The following is a 21,560-nucleotide window of genomic DNA, read 5'->3' on the forward strand; positions in this document are numbered from 1 at the left end:
AGTCTTCAAATGTTCTAGTTTTTTTAAATTCAGTTAAGCCAAGCAGGTTCATATTATACCACAATCTATTATACCAACATCTGCCAGGGAAACTAAAACAAAATATCCTTGCTTAGGAATTTCTGCTTGTTCCAGCTAAAGCTGTGTATATAATCTGGGTGCCAGGAAATTCTGACGTGTTGTTGTTGCAAACACTTCTGAAATCTCTTGTGTTGTTCTGTTTTAGCAACTTCACTGTGCAGTGATTGGAACTGAAAATGCCAGGCGGTATTTCGAGGCAGTGCAAGGATCAAAGGAACATCAAGGAGAGCTTTTTGGTATTCATAACCTTTTCAAACTTAGGACTCATGGGTCCTGTCTTACCAAAGACATACTGGAGGTATGAAGTACTACCCTTTCACTTTTGGATATTAGTTTTACATTTTTCCTTTCTTCATGAGACTTTTGGTCATTGTTTTGAATGGAAACACTATAAAACAGAATGATGAAACTTAATCAATACTTGTCTGTGCAATGACTTAAATGAAATAGGCATGCTAATTTCTCATTCTGATATAGACCAGATAAATTTCTTTGAATCTAAGAATGGTAAAAGCTTGGTTTATAATTTTCATAAATTTCCTCGTATTTACTTTTTTTAAAATAAAAACTACATAACTTTTTTTCATACTTTCATGCAGCTTTGTGCACAGATACCTTTTATTCATCAGTAACTCATACTGACCTTTTAAGTCAGAATTCTTATAATAAAAATATTTTTTATGATCACATTAACCTCTTCAGAGTACTTTTTGGGATGTTAAAAAAAGTTTGCTGCAGCTAGGTTACATCTTCATATTTACTGCAGCTTTATTCCATGTTTCTTTTTCTTTCCATCATTCCCTTTATTTTGTTATTTTTCCTCTGCTAAGAATTTACTCTGGACCTTGCTGATTCTACTTCTGGTGCTTACACTTCTGAAAAAAAGAAGGAAACTTCTTTTTCCTGTGCTTGTCTTTGTGTGTAATAAAAACTGTATCTGTTTATGTTAACATGTTTGACTGTCTTAGAGGGAAGGACGGGTAGAAGCAGGAGTCATGACAGCAACTACATGGCTGAAGGAAGAGAATCATTCATGCAGCTCAGAAAAGGTGAGATGTCTTTGTGGACTGTACACCAGAGCATGACAGGCCTCTAGTTCCCCATATTGCAGTGGCAAATGTGGGCAATATATGATTAGGGTGATAATACTTTTACCATGTTGTTAAGAAGATTTTGTTTAGGGAATTGTGGAAAGGAGTTCAGGGGGTTTAGATGACTGAAAGCTTCAGGTTTTGTGGAACTATAGAAGACCTGATTCCCACCAAACCAGTGGTCTGTTCAATACTGTCTTTTTTATTTTTAATGTATGTAATTATCTAATGGTTTCCTTCTGGGATAAGATTTTTTTTTTCCATTTTTTCCAGCAAAGGCCAGTTTTAATAGGAGCATTGTGTTTGTAGGAATGTTTTGACTGAATGCAATGTTTAGGTACTTTGAGTAAAGTTAATCATTAGGTTAGATTGCACTGAATTATATTATAAATTAGCCACTGTCTCTTACGCCTGCTGGAGATTTCTATGAGTATGTGTCAGTATTTAATGTGCCTTTACATTGATCTCAGTCTCATAACTGGATGGTCATGATCTCACGTATGACTTGCTGACAAACAGCAACTTTTTAAGCTTATGTTAAATGCTTTTTGATGAGCAGAATTATATCAGGATTAATATATTAATTTTAAAATGTCTCTGAGTACAGCATTTTGGTATGTATTGATCTGATTTCCATTTACAGACGGTCATAATTCTTGCCTCAGTAGTATGCAGTTTCGGAGCGGTGTTCTGGACTTTCATCTAAAAAACGTTTAAAGATTGCCGGGCATAATTTTGTTTGATTACAGCAGGCCTCGATGAATTTTAGCACTCATATAACAGGAAGTAAACCACAGAACTGAGATTTATTTTTGTTGTGAATGTCATTACACATAATATTAAGGTTTGAATAATGAAGTGACCTTCCAAAGCACTCTTGAAAGATGAAAAGTAGCAATGAGATTAGTATAAACTTAAAAAATATGGATGTGGGTTGGGAAGGCATAAGGAGTTTTAGCGGTGTACAGCATATATTGTCTCAAGTACATAATACTATTGGTTATTTTCAGTGTTTTTCTGCTAAAAATATTCTGCCAGAGACTTCAGTAATTTCTCATTATGAATTATTTTGCATTTTATAATATTATTTTGTGTATTTTTTGCTTGAGTAACAGTGAAAATCCACTTTTTTTACACTGCTTTGGAATTAAGCATGTTGTGTATACTATAAATGTTACATAACTTCACAGTATTTTCTTTTTTTTAGTATGAACAACCAGACTGTCAAGAAGATGGAGAGCCCCAAAGCATTCAGGCACAATTAAAAAGAGAAGAAACTGATTTTTGGGATGATTTGAGTGATGATGATATTCTGGAGTGTTCTGTGAAAAAATCTGTCAGAAGAAAGCCATGCAATAAAAATAGTTTCATGGTAACAAAAGAACAGCTTTCCTTAATGCAATGTGGATTCTCTAAGTTGTTGCAGAGAGAAATTGAGACTACCAAAGAAGGGGATCACAATTATGATTCTCATCATTCAAGTTCTGATGATCACACTATAAGAAAAAATGTAGATAGCAAGCATGGTGGTTTTCAGAAATGTCAAACCAGTGTGCGTGTTTGGGAGCATGGGAAAGTTGTTCAGTCTCCAAATGGAAGTGATAAACAAGGTATGCATAGTACAGAGTGGCTTGGTTTATCAGGCTCTGAGGAGGAAGAAGAAAGTAAAAATGAGGATCAAAGCATTTTAAAGCAATGTGACACAGTCATGGAAACTGAAAGTAGTTCTGAAGCAGATGATGATGTCATCTTTCCCACCCAAGGTCAAGTATGCCACCAACCAGTGCTTACTAAAGAAGTTGAAATACATAGGTCAACATCTGAGAATTGTGAAGAGTTAGCAAAAGAAAAAGATGGGTGTGTATTTAAGGAAAACAGTAGACAATTTGGATTCCACAGTACTGAGACTAATTTCACCATGTCTTTTGAAGATGTCAAGAATGACATAGATTTGAAAGGAACGAGTGACATAAGTGATGAGTCTGATGATATTGAAGTTCCCTATAATTCTGAATCAAGAAAGCTAGGATTTCTGAGTTTTCCAAAGCGGAAGAAATCTCTACCACAAGCAAAGATGCTCTATAGAAAAGGAAAGGAAAGTGGTTCTCAAAATATAGATGAATTCTCTTCCTCTGAAGATAACTTTCCAGTTGAGAAGATTCCTGGCAGGAAGAAAAGCTATAGGAGAAAACAGCAGAGCAGCAGAGTTCAGTGTGGGTCTAAAATGGTGTGTCCTATTCAAGATACCTCTGTTGCAGAAATGAAGTCTAGCAATTATGCTATGCATAGAACTTGTGCAAGTAAAACTGTATTTGAGCATCAAGTGAAAATAACAGAATCCATGGACAAATATTTAGGTAACTATTAAGTTAATTTGTTCCATTTTATTTCAATGAAAGTAATAACATATGTATAATTTACCATTGTCAGCAGATTTTAAGTTCTTTTTTTGTTTTAAGATGTAGTACATTTTAAGATGTAGTACATTTTTTTGCCTTTTTTGTTTTAAGATGTAGTAAATGTTCTGCAAAGTTATTATTCAGAAACATCTTTCTGTATCTTTCTCTTTATTAGTCTTATTTTTTGTCTAATGGGGTGACAGGCTGCTTTGTAATTGTTGGTTAAACTATTTCTATCTTTTGAAATATGCTGAGATCGAAGAGTTATTAAAAATTCAGAAACTAAATATTTGCACTGTAAAATCTTATGAGTCTTGACAGGGCTATTAAATAAAATGTACAGAAAAAAAAGTGGTGTGGGGGTTTTAAACACCATGTGGAAGACTTGATTCCTAAAGATTTTATTTTAAGCACTGATGGTTGCAGCTATTAAGCCATAGATGCTTTGAAACTTCTTTGTCCATCGGAAAATAACCACACTGAAATTGCAGTAGTGTTAAACTATCTGGATAAATCCAAATAAGTTTAATGATTATTGTTAATTTCATAGAACTGAGAAACTTGGTGCTGAGTGAAATAGTAACAAATTTTACAGCTTCAATGTATTTTTTTTTTTAAATTACAGTATCCTTCAATGCAAATCTGTACCTTTAGAGTTTTGGAATAACCAACATCCTTGTATTTTTCTCATAATGTATCAGATGGCGTTCAAGAAGTGGCATATATTCATTCAAATCAGAATGTGGTTGGATCCAGCAAGGCTGAAAATCACTTGAGCCGATGGGCGGTGCACGATGTATTTGAGTTGAAGCAGTTTTCCCAGCTCCCTGCTAATGTAGCTGTCTGTAGTGCCAAGGTAAAGAGATATTTTTGGAAATGTCATTTTAACTTTTCTTTATCCTCATTTTTCATCTTAAAAAGCTCTAAAAAACTTGTTTTTCTGTTACTGGCCACCATGAATGATCAAAGACACTGAGGATGGGAGTAAGAGAATGCTCAGTTGGAAGTCTAATAAATTACTTTGTTTTCTTGGGGTGGCTTTTACATTAGCCAGCTTTGAAAGAGCTGGGAATTAAACAGCACAGCACCCTCTGTGGGATTTTTTCTGTGGGAGAAATGTTAAGATTAAAGATAGGGTTTTTGAAATCAAATTCTGTGCCATGTTTTTCTCATTTGAGCCTTGAAAAATCTTCAGTTTGTTCTGGATCCAGTTAACAAAAATCCAGTTGCCACGGTACATTCTGGACACCCTGTAGCATAGGAGTTTGAACATATATCAGTTTGCAGACTCTCGTGGGGAGGTGAGCATATGCAGTTGCTATAGTTAAGTCAAACTGTCCATGTTTAATGTCTTAAACATAGAAGTAGAGTTTACTGGGAGTTCTTATTTGCAGCAATGGATATGTTTAATGGTTTTTGTTGGCTCTGTAGCTTGTTTAATTAAAATACACACAAATTTGGAATAAATTCATGTACATCTTTCATATTTTTTATTCTTACTGCACAGTGTTTTTCATCTGCTCTGATTATTTAGGTATTTGGTTGCTTGCTTTGTAATAAACATTTGCAATTTCCTAGAGTGATTTTTAAGATAAAATAAGCACAGAATAAGTCTTTTATGAATGTGCAGCTTAGTTTTCACAGCTATCCTTACAGAAATTGCAGATATACAGCTGTGTTGTTCTGGGGTGTTGAACATCCGTAGTGGCTAGAAGAGTTTCTTCCAGTGCTGTTGTTGTACTGTATTTAATTAAGCCATTAGTAGAGTTGCCAAGAATTTTTATACTGGGAAGATCAAACCAGGAGAATCAGTAAAAGTAAGGCCTTTTCAATTGTAACACATTTGCATTAGAATGCTCCTCATTAGCAGAAAAGTTGGTCAAAAATACTCAAGAGTATGGTAGGAAGGTACTTATTAATTGGCAAAGGCTGACAACATTATTAAAACCAAATAAAAATGAAAGAAAACTTTGAAGACAGTATTTTGACTAAATGTCTGTTGATCCACCTCTGTTCAAAACTAGTTTGTGGTGTTCATGTAACTTAGAACTTATTATGTAGAGTTATGTGAGTACAAGTATTGCAAATTAACTTACCTCGATTAACTAGTCAGTTTTTTTAAGGTATGCACTTTTCACTGGGAAGCAACAGTACTATCACTTCTCTTGGAGATCTAAGTAGGAAGGAGAACATCAAAATTATGGAGAAGGCTGCCTCTTTTTTCACTTCCTGTTATTCATTTATGTAAAGGCACTAATGTAGAAATAAAATATAGATGACTGCCTATTCTTAGAGGTGGCATTTTGACCTTTTTGTGGTCTGATTACAAGTGAGCTTCCTAGACAACTTTGAAAGGTTCTCTACTTAGAATTTTACTGCTACTGTTTTTCTTTCTTCGTTACTTTGTATTTCCTTAGAAGGACTTTTGTGGAAAAACATGGTCACGGTTGTGTTTCTGGCCATTGGGCTTTGCTGGTAATTTTTCACTTATTTGCCATCAGTTGAAGTTAGGACATTCACTGTCTGAGCATCTACCTGTTTTATCATAAATAATGATACTTAATAAAAATGTTTTTCAGTAGATTAAAGTAGCATCATGTGTAATATTAAAAATACAGCTGAGTCATTTAAATTTCCATAATTGTTTTAAGTAAATAAAATTACAGTTTTGAATATTGGAATGTTAATTGGAAACTGATAGTTATTGAAGAAAAAACAGAGTTTTGTCAGAAATTTTGAAATTCCTTAGTAATATAGATTTCAAGTGTCGTAGTTTCTCAGAAACTGTTGTGTAGCCCTTTCTGTTGGCTGTGGGTATCAGTGATATTAGATTCTTAATTAGAAGCTTTATTACAGTGTATTTAGGCTGAAGCTTTATGTGATAGCACCATGAAGACATCCTCAAGAATAATATTTATGCTCTGATAATATTTATGTCCCTTCTTAGCATAGCTAATCAAATTGTTTTATTTTGAAGTAGAAGCAATCAAGAAAGGTTATTTTCGTTTCACAGACAGGTCTTCTGCTCAAGAGCAAAAAGTCCTTTGTGCTCATTTGTGCCCCTTGTGTTCATTTTACCTGTGCCAGCTCTGTCTTCCTGCTTTACAATTTCACTCAGTAATCAGTCTGTAATAATACTTCTCTGGCGTAACAAATTTTAAATACATTTTCCAAGCAACGACTTATATCTCTGTGAAAGGGGTTCAAGAATTTTGAAAAACTGTCAGTATTCTGTTGAAATGGATGAGTTGTAGATTGAGAAATAGATAATCCTACAAATCTTGATGGAAGAGTGACACTTCTGTTTCATGCTTACATAGAAATCTGGAATGACAGGGATAATAAGCAATGTTATAATAAGCTAAAGCAATTAATAAAGAAAACCCCTTGCAAGAACATTGACATGTTGACTTCCTGCTATTGCTAGCCATTTTGGATTCAGTACTTCTCTGGAACTTTTAGAACCTAGGTTAAGATCTTTAGTTTCAGTAGCCAATTTATGGAAATTATGTGAGTACAAGTAACAGAAAAAAATAAGTTGCTAGAAAGCACTATAAAACAATGTCTTCTTCCTGGTTGTCTACCTGTAGTAGCTAAAAGTATAAATTTGGTTTATTAGTGCTTCATTTATTGTTGAGTCATGGAGACTAATGTGCTTTCTTAAGTTGTAGTAACTGCTTAAAGCTGGAGCAGGCTGCAAAACCTGTGAGGTCTCTTTGAAAGTGAGAGAGGTGGCATGGGAAGAAGATCCTTGAGAGCCAAGTTAGAAGGGATAGGAGGCAGCAAGTCTTGTTCCCTCAGAAAATATCTGAAGGTATGTAGAACATCCTAAGAACATAAGTAACTAACAAGCTTGTATTTAAATTGGTTATAAAAAACGTGTAAGACTTGAACTAACAAGCTTGTATTTAAATAGGTTATAAAAAAAGTGTAAGACTTGAACACTTTTTCTTACCTCAGATTTCACCTTGGTGATATTTTCTTTCCTTGAGTTTAGAAGGCCAGTGTTAAATCTGCACAGTTGGCACTAGTGTGCTTCAATTAACTTTATTTTTTAATCCACTAAGATGCCTATTACCAGTCTGTCCTTAATTTTACCTGACTTGGTATTTGTGCATCCTAGCTACCTTTTCTGCACGTAGAACATATTATTTTAATCTGCTATTGCCATTTACCAGCAAACTGGTACAAAACTTCAGTTCTTTTTATGAGAAATAGATCTCACTACTATTTTTTTTTCTTGCTGTCTTTGTTCTCCAGGTTCCATAACAGTCCTGGATTCAAGACTGCAGAACCTTTTACACTTCTTTCCCCAGAGCTGATGGGGGAGTGTTGTCATATTGTCTATATATGGTTTTTAAAGGCATTTTGCCAACTGACTAGTTTAGCTAGAATGTTCACATTTGTAGTACTGAATGCTTGTTTGGTCTGTATTTCTGTAAGTTCTGAAAAACACAGTTTGGTAGTGGCAACCAGAATATAAAAGTATACCATCAAGAAACAAAAACAAGACATCATGATACCTCTCTCATAACTTAGCAACTGTGAAAGGTGAGATAAAATTAAGAAGTAATAAATGTAACAATGTAAACTATGCATTAATTGTACAAGCAATAGAATAAACCATAATTTGATTGAATATCATCAGTCAAAATAAATCCTGTCCAGCACGTGAATAAAAGAAAGTCTGTGTATGACAATAGTAGTAATGAACATATGTGGAAAGGTATTTTATCACGTGATCCATTTTGGAACTTGTTCCTTGTATCACAGAAGTCCATGGGATTGCATAAAAATAGAAGAAGATGCTCTAGGTGTTAGATGAGTTGAAGCAGTGTTCTCAGTGAAGAAGTTGTTACAGAATGAGTTTTCATAGTCATAGCAGTGGAGATTCATTTATAGTTTGTTTTGCGAGTATGATGTGCAAAGTACTTTAAAGACTAAGATTAACTGGTGTTTTTTTACAGATGTGGCATGATATATTTTAAATGTAGAGTGCTTAGAATTAGAATTATAATAAAAAATATTGTAGTACTAATATCCATTATTTGAATTAATTATCTATTGTTTGAAGATTATCTGTATTCTGACCCTGGCCCGCCACTGTCAGTATACAATTGCTGTAGATTTTGAGAAGAAAATACGTAAGACCTGTAGAGTATGACCCTTAAAGTTCATCTAGTTCAAACTCCCTGCAGTTAGCAGGGACATCTTCAATTAGAACAGATTGCTTAGAGCTATATCCAACCTGACCTTGAATGGGATGGGGGCATCCACTCTGGACAACCTCCGGTATCTTACCATCTTCACTGTCAAAAAGCCTTCTTCCTTATGTGTCATCTAGATCAAAGCCAGGAACTGTTAAAAGTCTTCTTCCATCTTTATTACAGACCCCTGTTAAGTACTGAAGTGTCAAGGTAAGTTCTCTCCAGAGTCTTCTCCTGGCTAAATAACTGCAATCTCTCAGCCTTTCCTGATAGGAGAGGTGTTCCATCCCTCCACTCATTTTTTTGGCTTTTCTCTGCACTAAGAGCAGAGGGACAGGATTGCCTGCCTTGACCTGTGGCCACACTTCTTTTGATGAAGCATAGAAGAGTATGACAATTTTCCCTCAAAGAGTTGATGTTTCTGATAGTGCTTCTTATGCAGAAGGAACTGATGTGTCAATACCAGGAGGTGTTTAGAGCCTCAGTAATCAAAACAAAGCCAGGAATTTCTGTTCAATGCAGAAGTGTGGCAGACAGCTGTTTCTGAAAAAAAATTGGAGATATGGATTTCACTGTATAATGGGTTAATAGTACATTTCATCTTCCTTTATGGTTACATTTGCTTGCATGTCCCAGAACCTAAGTGTCACAGAAAATAGATAGGTGTGTCTCTGTGCAGTTCAGGATCTCATGCTACTCATAATCTTTGCTAAGAAGTCATGAGTGTTAAAACATGAGTTTCATTTCTGTTTGTGATGCCATGATGCAGGGTGGCTATAGTAAACACCTTGAGGGAGGAAATTCATATTGTTCATTGTTACACATGGCCACTCCAGAAAAGATTACTGAAGAGAAGAAGAACAGCTCTCAGTATGACAACAAAACACACTTGATGTGCTGCTTCACTGAAGATTATTCATAGGAGGGCTTTTCCAGTCTATTATATACAAGTGTGAAGGAGGAAGATTATATTGCAAGTTAATCTACTGGAATAAATAACTTTTTTTTTCTGGGATTATTTTGTTCGGTTTAGCCTGATTTGATGGCATTGAGCACTCTGTTCTGCACTTGAGTTGAACTTCAAGTCTTGAAATTCAGGTCTTGCAAATAGGCTTCTTAAACATTGTGTTTTCATTAAACAAATTGAAGATTGCTTTCTATTATCACATCACTATATGTTAAGAACATAGATGAAAACCAAAAATAACTATCTTGTGTAACCACAGAAAGAATAATGGAAAACAAAAGCTTCTTAAAGCAAACGTGTGAAACGAACTTGTAGATTGTACATGGTGTACTTGCAAAGGCAGACTGTAATTTTCAGAACAGATCTACATTTATTTCAGCCTTTCAGAGAGAAAGAAAAGTCTTGAGTAATTAATGTGATACTTTGCTCAAAATTATGCTGACATTAATTTTGAGGAAAGAAAGGAAGTATTAACAAACTCTGTAAGGCCCTAGTCATCTACTAAGTATTTTTAGAGGTTTTATTTTCTTAGTGGTCTCCGGGTTCCAAAGCAACCTAATTTCAGTGCAGGAGCTTTTTATGTCCTTGTGTTTGTGGTAACTTGCACTGAAACTTCTTGTTTGTGAAACTACCATAAGAAAGAGAAACCTCCCAGGGGCAAGATTTAAATATCTTCTTCTAATGTTTCTAGTCTTTTTTTAATTAAATGACTGCATTTCATAATGAATTTCCTAATTAATTTTTGTGTTAATTGGGCAAAACCAGCTTATGTTAAATGTTTTGCACAGTATGGAAGTCTGGTATAGCTTTCTCTAGTTGTTATACAGCTGAATTTGTGTAGTATTTCTTCAGTAGCAACCCAGGGTGTGGAGAGGGGGGCTGTGTGAGCATGGGGAAGTCTTTGGACAATAAAGACAGAAGATGGGAACAGGACATACTAACTAATTTGAAAAACTGATGATACCCCATGTTAGAGTGAGTTTGCACTTATTAATATATGGAAAAGTATTAGTCACAAGAACTTGTACTATACCTGTTAAATATGTAAAGTCTTTTTTTCTGTCAACTGCATGTTTTCAACTTAAGTTTACTTAAAGTTTTACTGAAAAGAAGTGTACAAAGACAGCCATTCAATTGAGGATTAATCACTATGGCAACAGAAATGTGGTGACTGAAAAGGGGGAGGATGTATTCTCCCCTCAGCTTCCTGCCAGCTGTCATATTCAACCTCTGCAGCATGAATTCAGGCCAAAATATAGACTGTGACCAGCTCTAAGAAACTTTATCTGTATTTTTATAAATTTGTACAAGAATTGCACTATAAAGGAAGACTTAATCCCCTGAATTGGATGACAGACATTTGGCACTATTGCTGGTGTTTGACAGAGAAATAACGAGATGCTTTGTAGTAAAACCTGGATTAATGGTAAACCCCTCTTTATGTTATTGCAATGTGGTGTAAATGAGAAAACTAAGCATGCTGTCAGCCTAGGAAAAAACATGCCCTTTGTATCTCCAATGCAGATTTAAGTACTCTTGAGAATACTGTAAATACAAAAGTTGTGTCATTAAGAACTCTACTTTATCTTATTTGTATTACACTGACATTTTGTAGATTATTTAAACAAAGACTTTCTATCAGTTGTAGGAACTCTGATTGCAGTGTGTTTGCACAGCTTTCAGATTCAACAAGTTTAGATAGTTGTTTACAAAAAGTAGGCTTTTGAGAGATAACATAGCTTTGTCCTTGCTCTTCTAGGATGGGAAATATTCAGCTTTAAAGTAATGGTTCCCAAATGATTGGCCTGTAATGCTGCTTTATTGAGTTTACTGGTTCAGTTTGCAGTGGAATTAACCATTCCACTATTCTTCTTTTGGTTGTGTTTTTATAATGTAGTGAGTTAATAGGTGGCATTCTTTGAAGCTTGTAGTGGAGTTTTCATTATGATGTATGTGCATGGCCTTTGGTTTTGCTCCTCTTTGATGGAAGGATAAGAGGGTGAAGGAAGATGGGTACAAGTCCACAGCTTCTGCTGGAATAAGCAATTACCTTAGGCTTTGAATTCTGAGACTGGCTGAGCATGTACTCCCGTTCTCAACAGTAATAACTATATTGATTCAAGGTCACCTTTTTGAAGAAAGACAGTAATATGTCTTATATGAGTTACTTTAGGTAAAGTTTCAAAAACTTAACTAAGATTGGTCCTAATGAGAAATTCTTGCTCTGTTACCTGTTTGTAGAAGAAACAGACTCAAGTAAATGTGCAATAGAGAGGACGCAATCTGTTCTCAATTGATAGAGTAGTCAATTCTCTGGTACCAAGTAAAAGATTAGAGTTTATGGAATGTCCTTGTCTCCGTTTGTTTATGCACTAAATCTACATGTGACATACGTGGGGAAATCACCGAGTATTACTCTAAAATTTGTGTAATTTTATCCGCTTTAATTCTTCTGATGTGTTGGTGCTGGCAAAATATTTTGGAGGAGTAATTTGGATCTTTAATAAATCTTAACAATTTTTAGAACTTGAAAAATATTTCTGCTGTTGGTCTGCTGGGATACATTCAAATATTAGATACACTTGTAATCATAGCCAGCATACTTTGTTTAACTCAGAAAGCTTGATATAAATATAGTTATCCTAAAGTGTTCTGAAATTTCAAGGTAGGTTAGCTTCATTTTCTAAGACAATTAAGGTATTGACTGTTGACTATACATTACTTGTAATTCTCATTCTACAACCTTATTTTGTTAGAACAGCAGATGCATTCATTCAGAGACTGCTTTTCTATTAATAAAGCTAAATTCAAAGGAAAAACTTATGCCCACATCAAAAATAATTCTGAAATATTGTAAGATTCAGGCTCATTTCAAATTGGAATTTATAACTCACTGTAAATCTCTGAAGTACAGTTGGTTTAGTAGTGTGTCCTTGGCAATTAGAAAAGTAATTCTAGTTTATTTAACAATCATGTGAAAGTAGATCCTATTTTTTTTGGTAATTGTATTTTTTGTCTTCACCATGTGGACATCAGTTTTTAAAGAAACTGCATGAAATTTTGTGTAGACACTATTATAATTTATCTTCCTTGACATACAGAATAATTTAGGAAGAAATTCTTGTATGACATGTACATGTACTAGATTGGCTTTAAAAGGTCCCTTCCAAATCAGACTAATCTATCAGCCTGTGTAGAAGAGAGAAAGAAAAAAGACCAAGAATGGACAGTCAGGTATCAAACATTTCTTGGTACTTTGTGTATGTCCTGACAGCAGAGAGACCTTGGTGAAATAAAAATAATATGTAGCAATAGCATATGTTCAATAAAAGCATATAAAATGATCTGTATTAATTATTAATATATTATATATGTGTGTGTGTGTGTGTGTGTATATATACACACACACACATACATATATATATACATATAATCAGAAAAACTGCCAGGGGGAAAAAACCCCAAACCAACAAAAACCTCCAAACCAGACCAAAAAACCAGAAAGAAGAACTGCAGAGGGAAAGCAGATTAGTTGAAATAATTTAGAATTGTAGTTTGTGTAGATAGAGTCACTGGAATGCAGTATCAAATCATCAAATTAATAGCAATTATCCAAAACCAACTTAAACTCACAATGTATTGGGAAAGTCATGTGTTTTCCCAAGTTTTAAGGGAAGTGGGAAAATGTAAATTAAGATATGGCATAATGGTTTGTTATTTGTCATAAGATGTATTTGAAGAGGTTGGTCATACTGAATGTACTGTTTCTTTTCTGTTTTTTGGTGACTGCAACTAGACATTTTAGAAGGCTATTCTTGTTTATTATAGAAATGTAAATAATGAAGCTGCAGTGATAAGTATCCCAGATATCTGGCAGCAGTGGTTTCATGCACACCTAAGGAGAAAAGTCTTATAACACTGGGGGCAAGTCAGAGGGTTTATTGATTACTGGAAGTCAGTATCTGGCAAAATAGTTACTGCAGGGATACTTTGGGTAGTAAGGCACTAAAAGAGGGGAAGGTACTTGAACATGGTACAACTGTGGCTAAAGAATAATGATGCAAACATTTTCAGCTTCAGGCTTCTGAAGGATGTTCATTGTCCTCCAAGTCAGATTTCTTAACAAATTTCCACAGACATGAGACAGTTTAAAAAACAAGTATCTCTGTTTCTCTTTTTTTCTGTACTTGATTTTACTCCCGGCTTCTGCCCACTTACTCTACCATGCCTTTTCATCTTGCTGTATTTTAAAAAGTGAAACATTGTTGTCCTTTGCCTTGCTTGAAGGGACTAAAGAAAAGGAATTTACTTAAGGTGCCAATTATCTCAGTCCTGTCAGATGATGCTTATACATGGACTAGCATTCATTGCTCCAGAGTATAGAGCTGCCTCTTTATTCATGTTACAAGAAGGACAGAAGGACAGATACTGAAATTTTTTACCAGAACTTGATTTGGTAGGTGCATACTGTTTTTAAATAACTGCTGTAATTAGGCAGCGGGAGACAGATTGCCATACAGAGCTAACAGGTCCAAGAGCTGTAGATTCAAGATGGAAACTTGAAATAGGTATTACTGCTGCATTGTAGCACTTAAATTTTTTGTTTGATGCCTGTGTTCATGCTTCTTGAAGAGTGTTACCCTTAACTGGGTTGTGTGACACTTAATGTGCAGATAGTCTAGCATTTTTGCTACACTCTTGTTTGCTGCATTAGGTAGTATATAATTTAAGGGAATCAAAAACTTATTATTGGTATCCAAAACTTGATATATAATTTCAAGAATAAGAGAATTACATAACTAAGAAGAAGAAGGGATCAAAACAATGATAGACTAATGGAACATGAAAAGGGTCAATATATGCTTTCTTCAAAGTATTTTACCGTTGTAGTAAGAATCCCTGGGTTTTTTGAATACTTTAGAAACCATTTTCTGAACAACTACTTAATCTTCTTTCCCATTGCAATATATAAAAAGTGTCTTAAGTGCAGTAGATCAAGGGGGAATAGGAGAAGAAAACAAGGATAAGACAGGAAGGACTGACTACAGATTTGTAGGTTTTTCTGTAGTTCACAGTAGCACTTCATAATTTCATTTTATTGTACTTTCATTAACGTCATTGCGTTTAGTTGGATATTTCTGGAGTTTATCTTTTTCTCATTTTGTTTTTTCAATTAAAAACCACTGCCTTCTACTAAACCACTTGCGTGGTCTTTGTCTCATATATATGCCTTTGAAAGTAAATAAAGTGTGCATTTCTTTTGAACTTTCTGTGAAGGTTTTCCTGACATAATGGAAGTGCACAAAGTTTAATAAAGTAGTAAAAATAGTGCATTCAGTAATTCAATCAAAATATTTTATCATTGATGTCCGTGTAATTATTTTGCTGCATCTCGTGTCCCTCCCCCTCACGTTTGTGAAAACAGAAATATATAATGGTGTTACAGATAATTCAATATAGGCAAACATAATTTGTCAGATGACAAACAAGTATTGGTCAAGTTTAGGTGAAATTTTCCACTTTGATCCATAGAAATTTTATAACATACACTGCAAAGGCATATTGTGTTTAATGTATTTAAATATTTAGTAAGTACTTCCCTGATTGCTGTCATTTTCTCTGTCAGTATTCTTTTAACATTCAGCGTGGAGAAGGATTTTTGTTTCCTTTATTATTCCATCATACAGTATCCAAATATGACATATTGAATGTCATACAGAGTTTCTACATTCAATAGTAGAAACAGATTAAATGTGCTAGTGTCTGTAGAAGAGCAAGAGTCAGAGGCTTCTAGTTGAATCAAGTTGTCTTGATTTCGGTCTTGCTTTGTGAGATTGTCTTACACATGTGATAAGCTTGATAATTTGTGTGAACATGACCAGCACTATACATGACCTTTCATGTAAAAGCGAGGAGTGTAGACACAGTAATTTGTCAATGAAAGGGCTTGAGGAACAGAAAAATACAGAAAGCTGTTGAAATGTTCATTATGAGGTCAGTGATTCAGAGGGCAAATATTGAAAGATAATTGAAAAGATACTGGCCATGAGATGAACGAATTTAGGAGGGCAATACAGGAAGTCAAATTCAAAAGAAAGCAAAATAGTGTAGAATATTGACAGTACTGCAATATTGACTGAAGCTTTCACTTTTTGATAGTAATGCTAATAGAAGGATAGAATATTTTCATCTCATTTTTCAAATCTTGCTTATACATAGACCCTGTCACACATTGTGTCATTCAGAGTAATAAACATCAGATTTCACCATTAACAAACATGGAGACAAGTAAAAAAACCTATGTGTTTTAGGTTTATTTTAAAAATGTTTATTTTTTTTTTAAAGAAGTTCCTGGATTTAGGAGCTCGGTGTTAGGCTTTCTGAAACGTTTGCCTGTTCAGCAGTAAGTTGTTGTGTTTCAGCCTTACTGGGTATCATGTAACCAATTGCCTTTGCTCTAGGGAGCTGGCAAGTTTTTCGGGAGTAACTCACAATGGCTGCAGACTTTCACTGGAATTCGCTCCTGCAGTTCTTGCAATAACTTTTTTTTTAGAGTAACTTTTTCTGCCATGAGTTAAAAAAAACCCCACCTTTAAACAACTTATTTAAGTAGAAGAAGACATGCTCGTTGTATGTATTTGGTGGTATTTTGATTATGTTATTTTGGGTGGTGCAATGTTCCTAAAATTTTATGCTTCCAGAACTAAATATTGCCTTTTGTGCATTTATATGCAATTAGTAATACTTCTAACACTAAATGTGGTTCTTTGCAAAGACAAGCAATTTTACGACTTTCAGTGTGTTTACAACATTTGGCTTTTTTCCCAAAGATATTAAAAATCTTCTGTGTTTGAACAGATGTGTTAACCAAAGTATTACTGCCTTATATACTTCAGTCTTGTTTAGTGAGAGGTAGATTGATGCACATTTATGGGGATTTAACATAACTTAAAGACAGGCATTTACATGGTTTGTCTTGTATTCAATTCAAGTTATACTTTCTTGAATTAAATTATACAGCCCTGGTTTCCTAACAGAGTGAAAAATGGGCTGTCTTATCATAGTGAGGTCAGAATACTGTAAGTATTTTTCATGCAAAAAATCCATCAAAATAATTTTTTTTAAACTATGGTTGCTTTCTTCTCTGACAGTACATTTTCCAAGTAAAAAAGTTAACAAATGTATACAGAACCAGCAAGAGAACTGTAGAATAGTTATGCTGTAGATAACATCTACTAATTTTTAGTTTTGTTACTAGTTATACTATTGTTGGGAGAATAGGGTTTTTATCTTAATTGAGGTGGGATTTCAGTGTTGTGTGGAGTAACATAATGTGAAGTAAAATTTTGGTCTTTGGAGCTGTACATTTGTCTTACAGTGAAAATGTATGCCTGTAGGTTCTGTAATATTAACATCTCTCTCTATATGCTAGTTTGAGTTTAGTTACCAAAGTAGTGGAGTGAGAACACATGTAAGATCCTAAAGCTCAAGAACATTGTGAACAGCCCATGAAAATAAAAGAAATGGACATGGATCGCATAGAAAAACATTGAGAAGAAACAGTGTAGATCTGAAACCAGACTTTGAACAGCAGATAACAAGGTGTGAATGCAATTTGTGATTTAATCTCTAAAGCAGTGCTTGTAGGGAGACTGAGGATATCACTAAGCAGCTGTGTTTTGGCAAAGGGGAAATTTTGGTGAGAATTTTTGAGAATTTCAGAAACATAACTCAGGTTTAAATAGGATCATATTTTTGCAAGATATCAGAGAACCAAGACTTCCCTTCAATGTCCCTGGAATTTTGTGACTGAGCAGGGAATCTGCATTTCAGCTCTAAATCCCAATCCTAGTGTTCAGTCTAGTAATGCTAGTTACAAGGGGCAGAATTGGGTTCTGTTGGGTGCATTGTTACATCAGAGGCATGGCTGTTCTAATGACTTCAATGTCTCCTTTTATTAGAAAAATTATGAAGTTCCAGAAGACAATACTTCAGAGAAGAAATTTGTTAAGGAAAGGCAAGAAATGTTGAAGAACAGTAAGCATCATCTGTATGTTACACATCCTGTGACCCAGAGAAGCAAAAAAGTACACAGAGTAGGTTCAGCCACATTCTTGATTGGAAGGACACCCAAAGGAATACGCAGGTGAGACTGTTTTGGTGAGTTGGAAGTAAAATTCTAAGGTTGAAACAAACTTTTTGAATAGTTGCATTTGTCTTTGTTTCAACCCTGCTCAGGCAGTATTGTTATTTTCTATGGCAAGAGTGGAATTAATGGGAAACTTTGACTCACACTACTCCATGAGTACTGTAATTGATTAATAAAATTAATTGAATCCACAAATTACTTGAATGTGTTGATTCAGTGGTCATATATTACATAACTCTGTAGATGTCATCACTATGAGTGTTCATATTACGTGCATCATGGGCTACTGCAAAACACTGTTTGAACTGTATAGAAGGGAGGCATTTTATAACGTTAGCTTCTGACTGCCTACTGATTTTGCCCAGATCTCATCACTTGCATTGAATGGCTGTTTAAAAAAATGGGCTTCATATTTCTTTTTTAGCATGGGGCTCAGTATTTTTCAGTATCTCTTTTAATGCTTCCCCCCCCCACCCCCCCGTTGTTTTTGGAGGGATAATAATTTTTTGTTTCCTTGTTTTCTGTTTTCCCAAATGATTGCTGTTATTAATATGAATATTAATTTCCATTGTTATGTAGATAGAAATTCCATAAAAATAGCCCGGTGGTTTGTGGAAATAGAAAGTGGAAAGCTGTAGCTAGCTAAGCAAACCTACAGAGAACAGGTGTTTGGTATATATTTTCAATTTGCCTTGAGACAAGTAAATTACTATATGAAAGTTGGTATCTAGGTAATACCTGTAAGCATTCAGAAGCTGTCATATCTGCTAGCTGGCTTCAGTTATCCGTACTGTTACTGTCAAAGTGCCAATAATTGTCAGGTTTTTTTACTATTATAGACACTGAAAATTATAAATATTTATTATGCAGGTAAAGGAGAATCTTTCATTCTAAAAATGTTCAAAATTGTAATTAGTTATGAAAAACCTATTGAGGTAAAATTTTCAAAGGCAGTGAAGTGACTAAGGCTGTTATTCCAAGATCCTAAAGCCATATCCAGCAAAAAGCTGAAACAATTCACTCCTGAGCATTGAGCAGGTTGTTTGTTAGCACCTGGCATGCAGTTAGACTTTGTAGTACATGTGGATGTGCCACAAAGTGAATGAGGATGATTACATGCCTCAGTTTGTTGTAGTTGTAGGGCAGAGTGGGAAGGTGCCTGCAGTCACCACACTCAAGTGATTGGAGCTATCCAGTCAAGTGGTATTTGAGGCAAACAGGGTTAAATCTTACTGCCTTTCAGAGCCCTCATAACAGGAAAGGCGACATGTTTCGTATCTTTTCTCCAACTTGGGATTGTTGATCACTCAAGTAGAGTGATCGATTTCAATTAGAACTTGGCTTTTTAGCAGAAACAAATATTCCATAATTCACTGGGTAGGATGATGTGGACAGTGTCTCCTGCGCATGCATTTATCCAGTTTTTGTTTAGCAAGTCTTCTTTTAAAGGACTTGGAACAACTATTTCTCCCCATTTTCCCCACCCCCGTGTTAAGGGTGTCAGCATAACACATATTTCCTTCTTGATAATTACAGGAGACAATTTGAGCAAATGGTATCTCACTTTAATATGGGATCAGTGAAGGACCTTGCAGAACACATTGTAAAAGCTACATCAGAAACCAGGCAGAAAATGTTGAAGGAATTCTATGTTTCCAAGCATCCAGAGATGGAGTCTTTCTTCTCACTTGAAATACCAGCAGAAGCTTCACATAACTGTGAGGAAAGTCAGCTAGGTACAACACGCTCCAGAAAAAGAAAATCCATTGTTAATTTTGGAAGATCTGAGTCTAGACCATCATCAGCTAAAGGACTACTTCTGAGTGGAGCTACAGAAACACAGACTCAGGAGGGCCATAAAGGAGAAGCAGAACAGCTTCACAAGGACTCCTACTTGCAAGATATGTTTGTTGATGCAAAATATAAACAAGCACCCGCTATTGCTGCTCAACATATCCAAAAAAGAAACAGTCTGGCATTCAAGGATTTTATGGCATCTGGTTCATTAAGCAGTAAATCAGAAATAATTGAGGTGCTGCCTGTCAAAGCTTGTGAAGGACAGCAAGATTCAGAAGAAACGCAGATGCCAAAGCAAAGATCCATGTCTCAGTCAGAAAATGGAGACAGAAAAGCTCAGATTTGCAAAAAAAATTCTTTTGTGGACTTACTTGGAGATACCTCTATTCTCAATGAAATCTTCAGAAATGATGGAACTGGGTCTGCAGGATCACCAAGGAGATTCTCTTTAGGACAAGCAGAAAAATCAAAGGGGAGACCAAAAGATTTCTGGGATATGCTGAATGAACAGAATGAGGACAGCCTCAGAAAGCTCACAGATATAGCAGTCATAGAGAAGCTTTGTGAAAGAGCCCCTCATTCCACGGTGACAGAAGAGAGAGAAGTGTGTGAAAGTTCTCTTTGGAAAAGAAATGAAACTTTTTTGTGGAAAAAATACAGTGCAGATGATTGAGATGAACCATCACTGCTAAATATTGTAGTGTAGTAAGATGAAAGTTTTCTATGCAACTTGCACTATAACTGTTTTATTTGAACTTTGACAGCGTTTTGCCACAAAATATGGTAATTCCATGAAATTAAAGGTAAAATGATGATTTTATATTTATAGTGATACAGTATTACATTATACAAGTAATTATTTACTTGTAGTTATTTACAAGTGAATATGTATGCAATTTCATATGCAGTGTATAGTACATATGTGCATAGTCATGCATATGTACTGTATGTTGTAACCTGTGGTATATAATGATTTTATATTAAAATTTTTTAGAATTTTTGAGTGCACTATACTTTCTTTAATTCTGATTATATTCCTAGGCTCAACAGAAGTACTAAGTAATTTTTTCCCTTTAGTAAAATTTGGACATCAGCAGTCATCTCAACACAATTTAGAGATAACAGGATTTGACAATGATACTGCATATATTTTCTGAAGTGCTGGAGACTGGAGGACTTCCTGAGAAAGGGATGATGTCTTAATGTCTAGTAGCTTTTGATGGATTCCCATCCTCTGTGATTTTGCTCAGTCTCTGAAGCTGTGGACCTTTGAAATCTTCACAGTATCCTATATAAGTGAGTTTCTCAGCTTGGTTGATGTAAAGAACCACCAAGTTTTTTTATTTGATCTTTCTCATTAAGTCATGTTAGGTGTCAAATTTCATCTCATTACACTTTCATTTCCCTTTTCCTGTAGACTTCTGTCATGTCTTTGTCAGGGAATATGCAGCACAGTATATGTGTTGGAAATGCGCAGTACAGTGTATACGTGGTAAGGAATTTCAACATTTTGACAGGTTATCATCTTACATGTAGAATACTGGAAGTAATAGAACTTCAGATGAAAACTATACTGCACAGATTGGAAGGATGTAAGATACTCAGTGTCATATCTCATTTGCCAAGTAGTATGTCATATTTTTCAGTGCTACGGGACCATGTGAAGAGTACCTTGTAACACATAACTAGAAGATACCAGAGTTTCATGTTGCTCTGGAAACCTTAACCCTAATTTTTGATTTTTGTAAGCATTAGTGTACAGGTTTACATTCAATATACTGTATAAATTGTTTTATGTGAAGGGTAAATGTTACAAAATTTTGAAACCCTGGACACTGAACCTGCACAGCAGCAGTCTGTCAATTGTGG

The 21,560-nt window shown here is 34.9% G+C and overlaps 2 protein-coding genes across 2 annotated transcripts in view; both read left to right on the plus strand.

Annotated features, from left to right (window-relative positions):
- The window catches only part of ERCC6L2 (ERCC excision repair 6 like 2), a 32,310-nt gene extending 31,925 nt beyond the window's left edge, over positions 1 to 385 (plus strand). The window contains exon 14 of the mRNA XM_064405779.1: positions 227 to 385. Coding sequence (XP_064261849.1) covers positions 227 to 385 — 159 coding nt within the window. The remainder of the gene's footprint in view (positions 1 to 226) is intronic.
- On the plus strand, positions 243 to 20,692 carry LOC135291517 (DNA excision repair protein ERCC-6-like 2). The gene is made up of 6 exons (XM_064405778.1): positions 243 to 379; positions 1,035 to 1,130; positions 2,380 to 3,529; positions 4,273 to 4,427; positions 17,707 to 17,891; positions 19,431 to 20,692. The coding sequence occupies exons 2-6, from the start codon at positions 1,077 to 1,079 to the stop codon at positions 20,362 to 20,364; spliced, it is 2,478 nt and encodes an 825-aa protein (XP_064261848.1). The 5' UTR covers positions 243 to 379; positions 1,035 to 1,076; the 3' UTR covers positions 20,365 to 20,692.
- Positions 20,693 to 21,560: the final 868 nt, after the last annotated feature.

This window comes from Passer domesticus, chromosome Z (assembly GCF_036417665.1).
Source record: "Passer domesticus isolate bPasDom1 chromosome Z, bPasDom1.hap1, whole genome shotgun sequence".
NCBI classification, from domain to species: Eukaryota; Metazoa; Chordata; class Aves; order Passeriformes; family Passeridae; genus Passer; species Passer domesticus.

What these genes read in the sequence shown, in the direction of transcription:
- LOC135291517 (XM_064405778.1), top strand. Translation starts at nt 1,077, where the DNA reads ATGACAGCAACTACATGGCTGAAGGAAGAGAATCATTCATGCAGCTCA. An exon ending in ATTCATGCAGCTCAGAAAAG is followed by an intron (nt 1,131 to 2,379) that starts GTGAGATGTCTT and finishes TCTTTTTTTTAG; the next exon opens with TATGAACAACCAGACTGTCA. An exon ending in TAGCTGTCTGTAGTGCCAAG is followed by an intron (nt 4,428 to 17,706) that starts GTAAAGAGATAT and finishes TCCTTTTATTAG; the next exon opens with AAAAATTATGAAGTTCCAGA.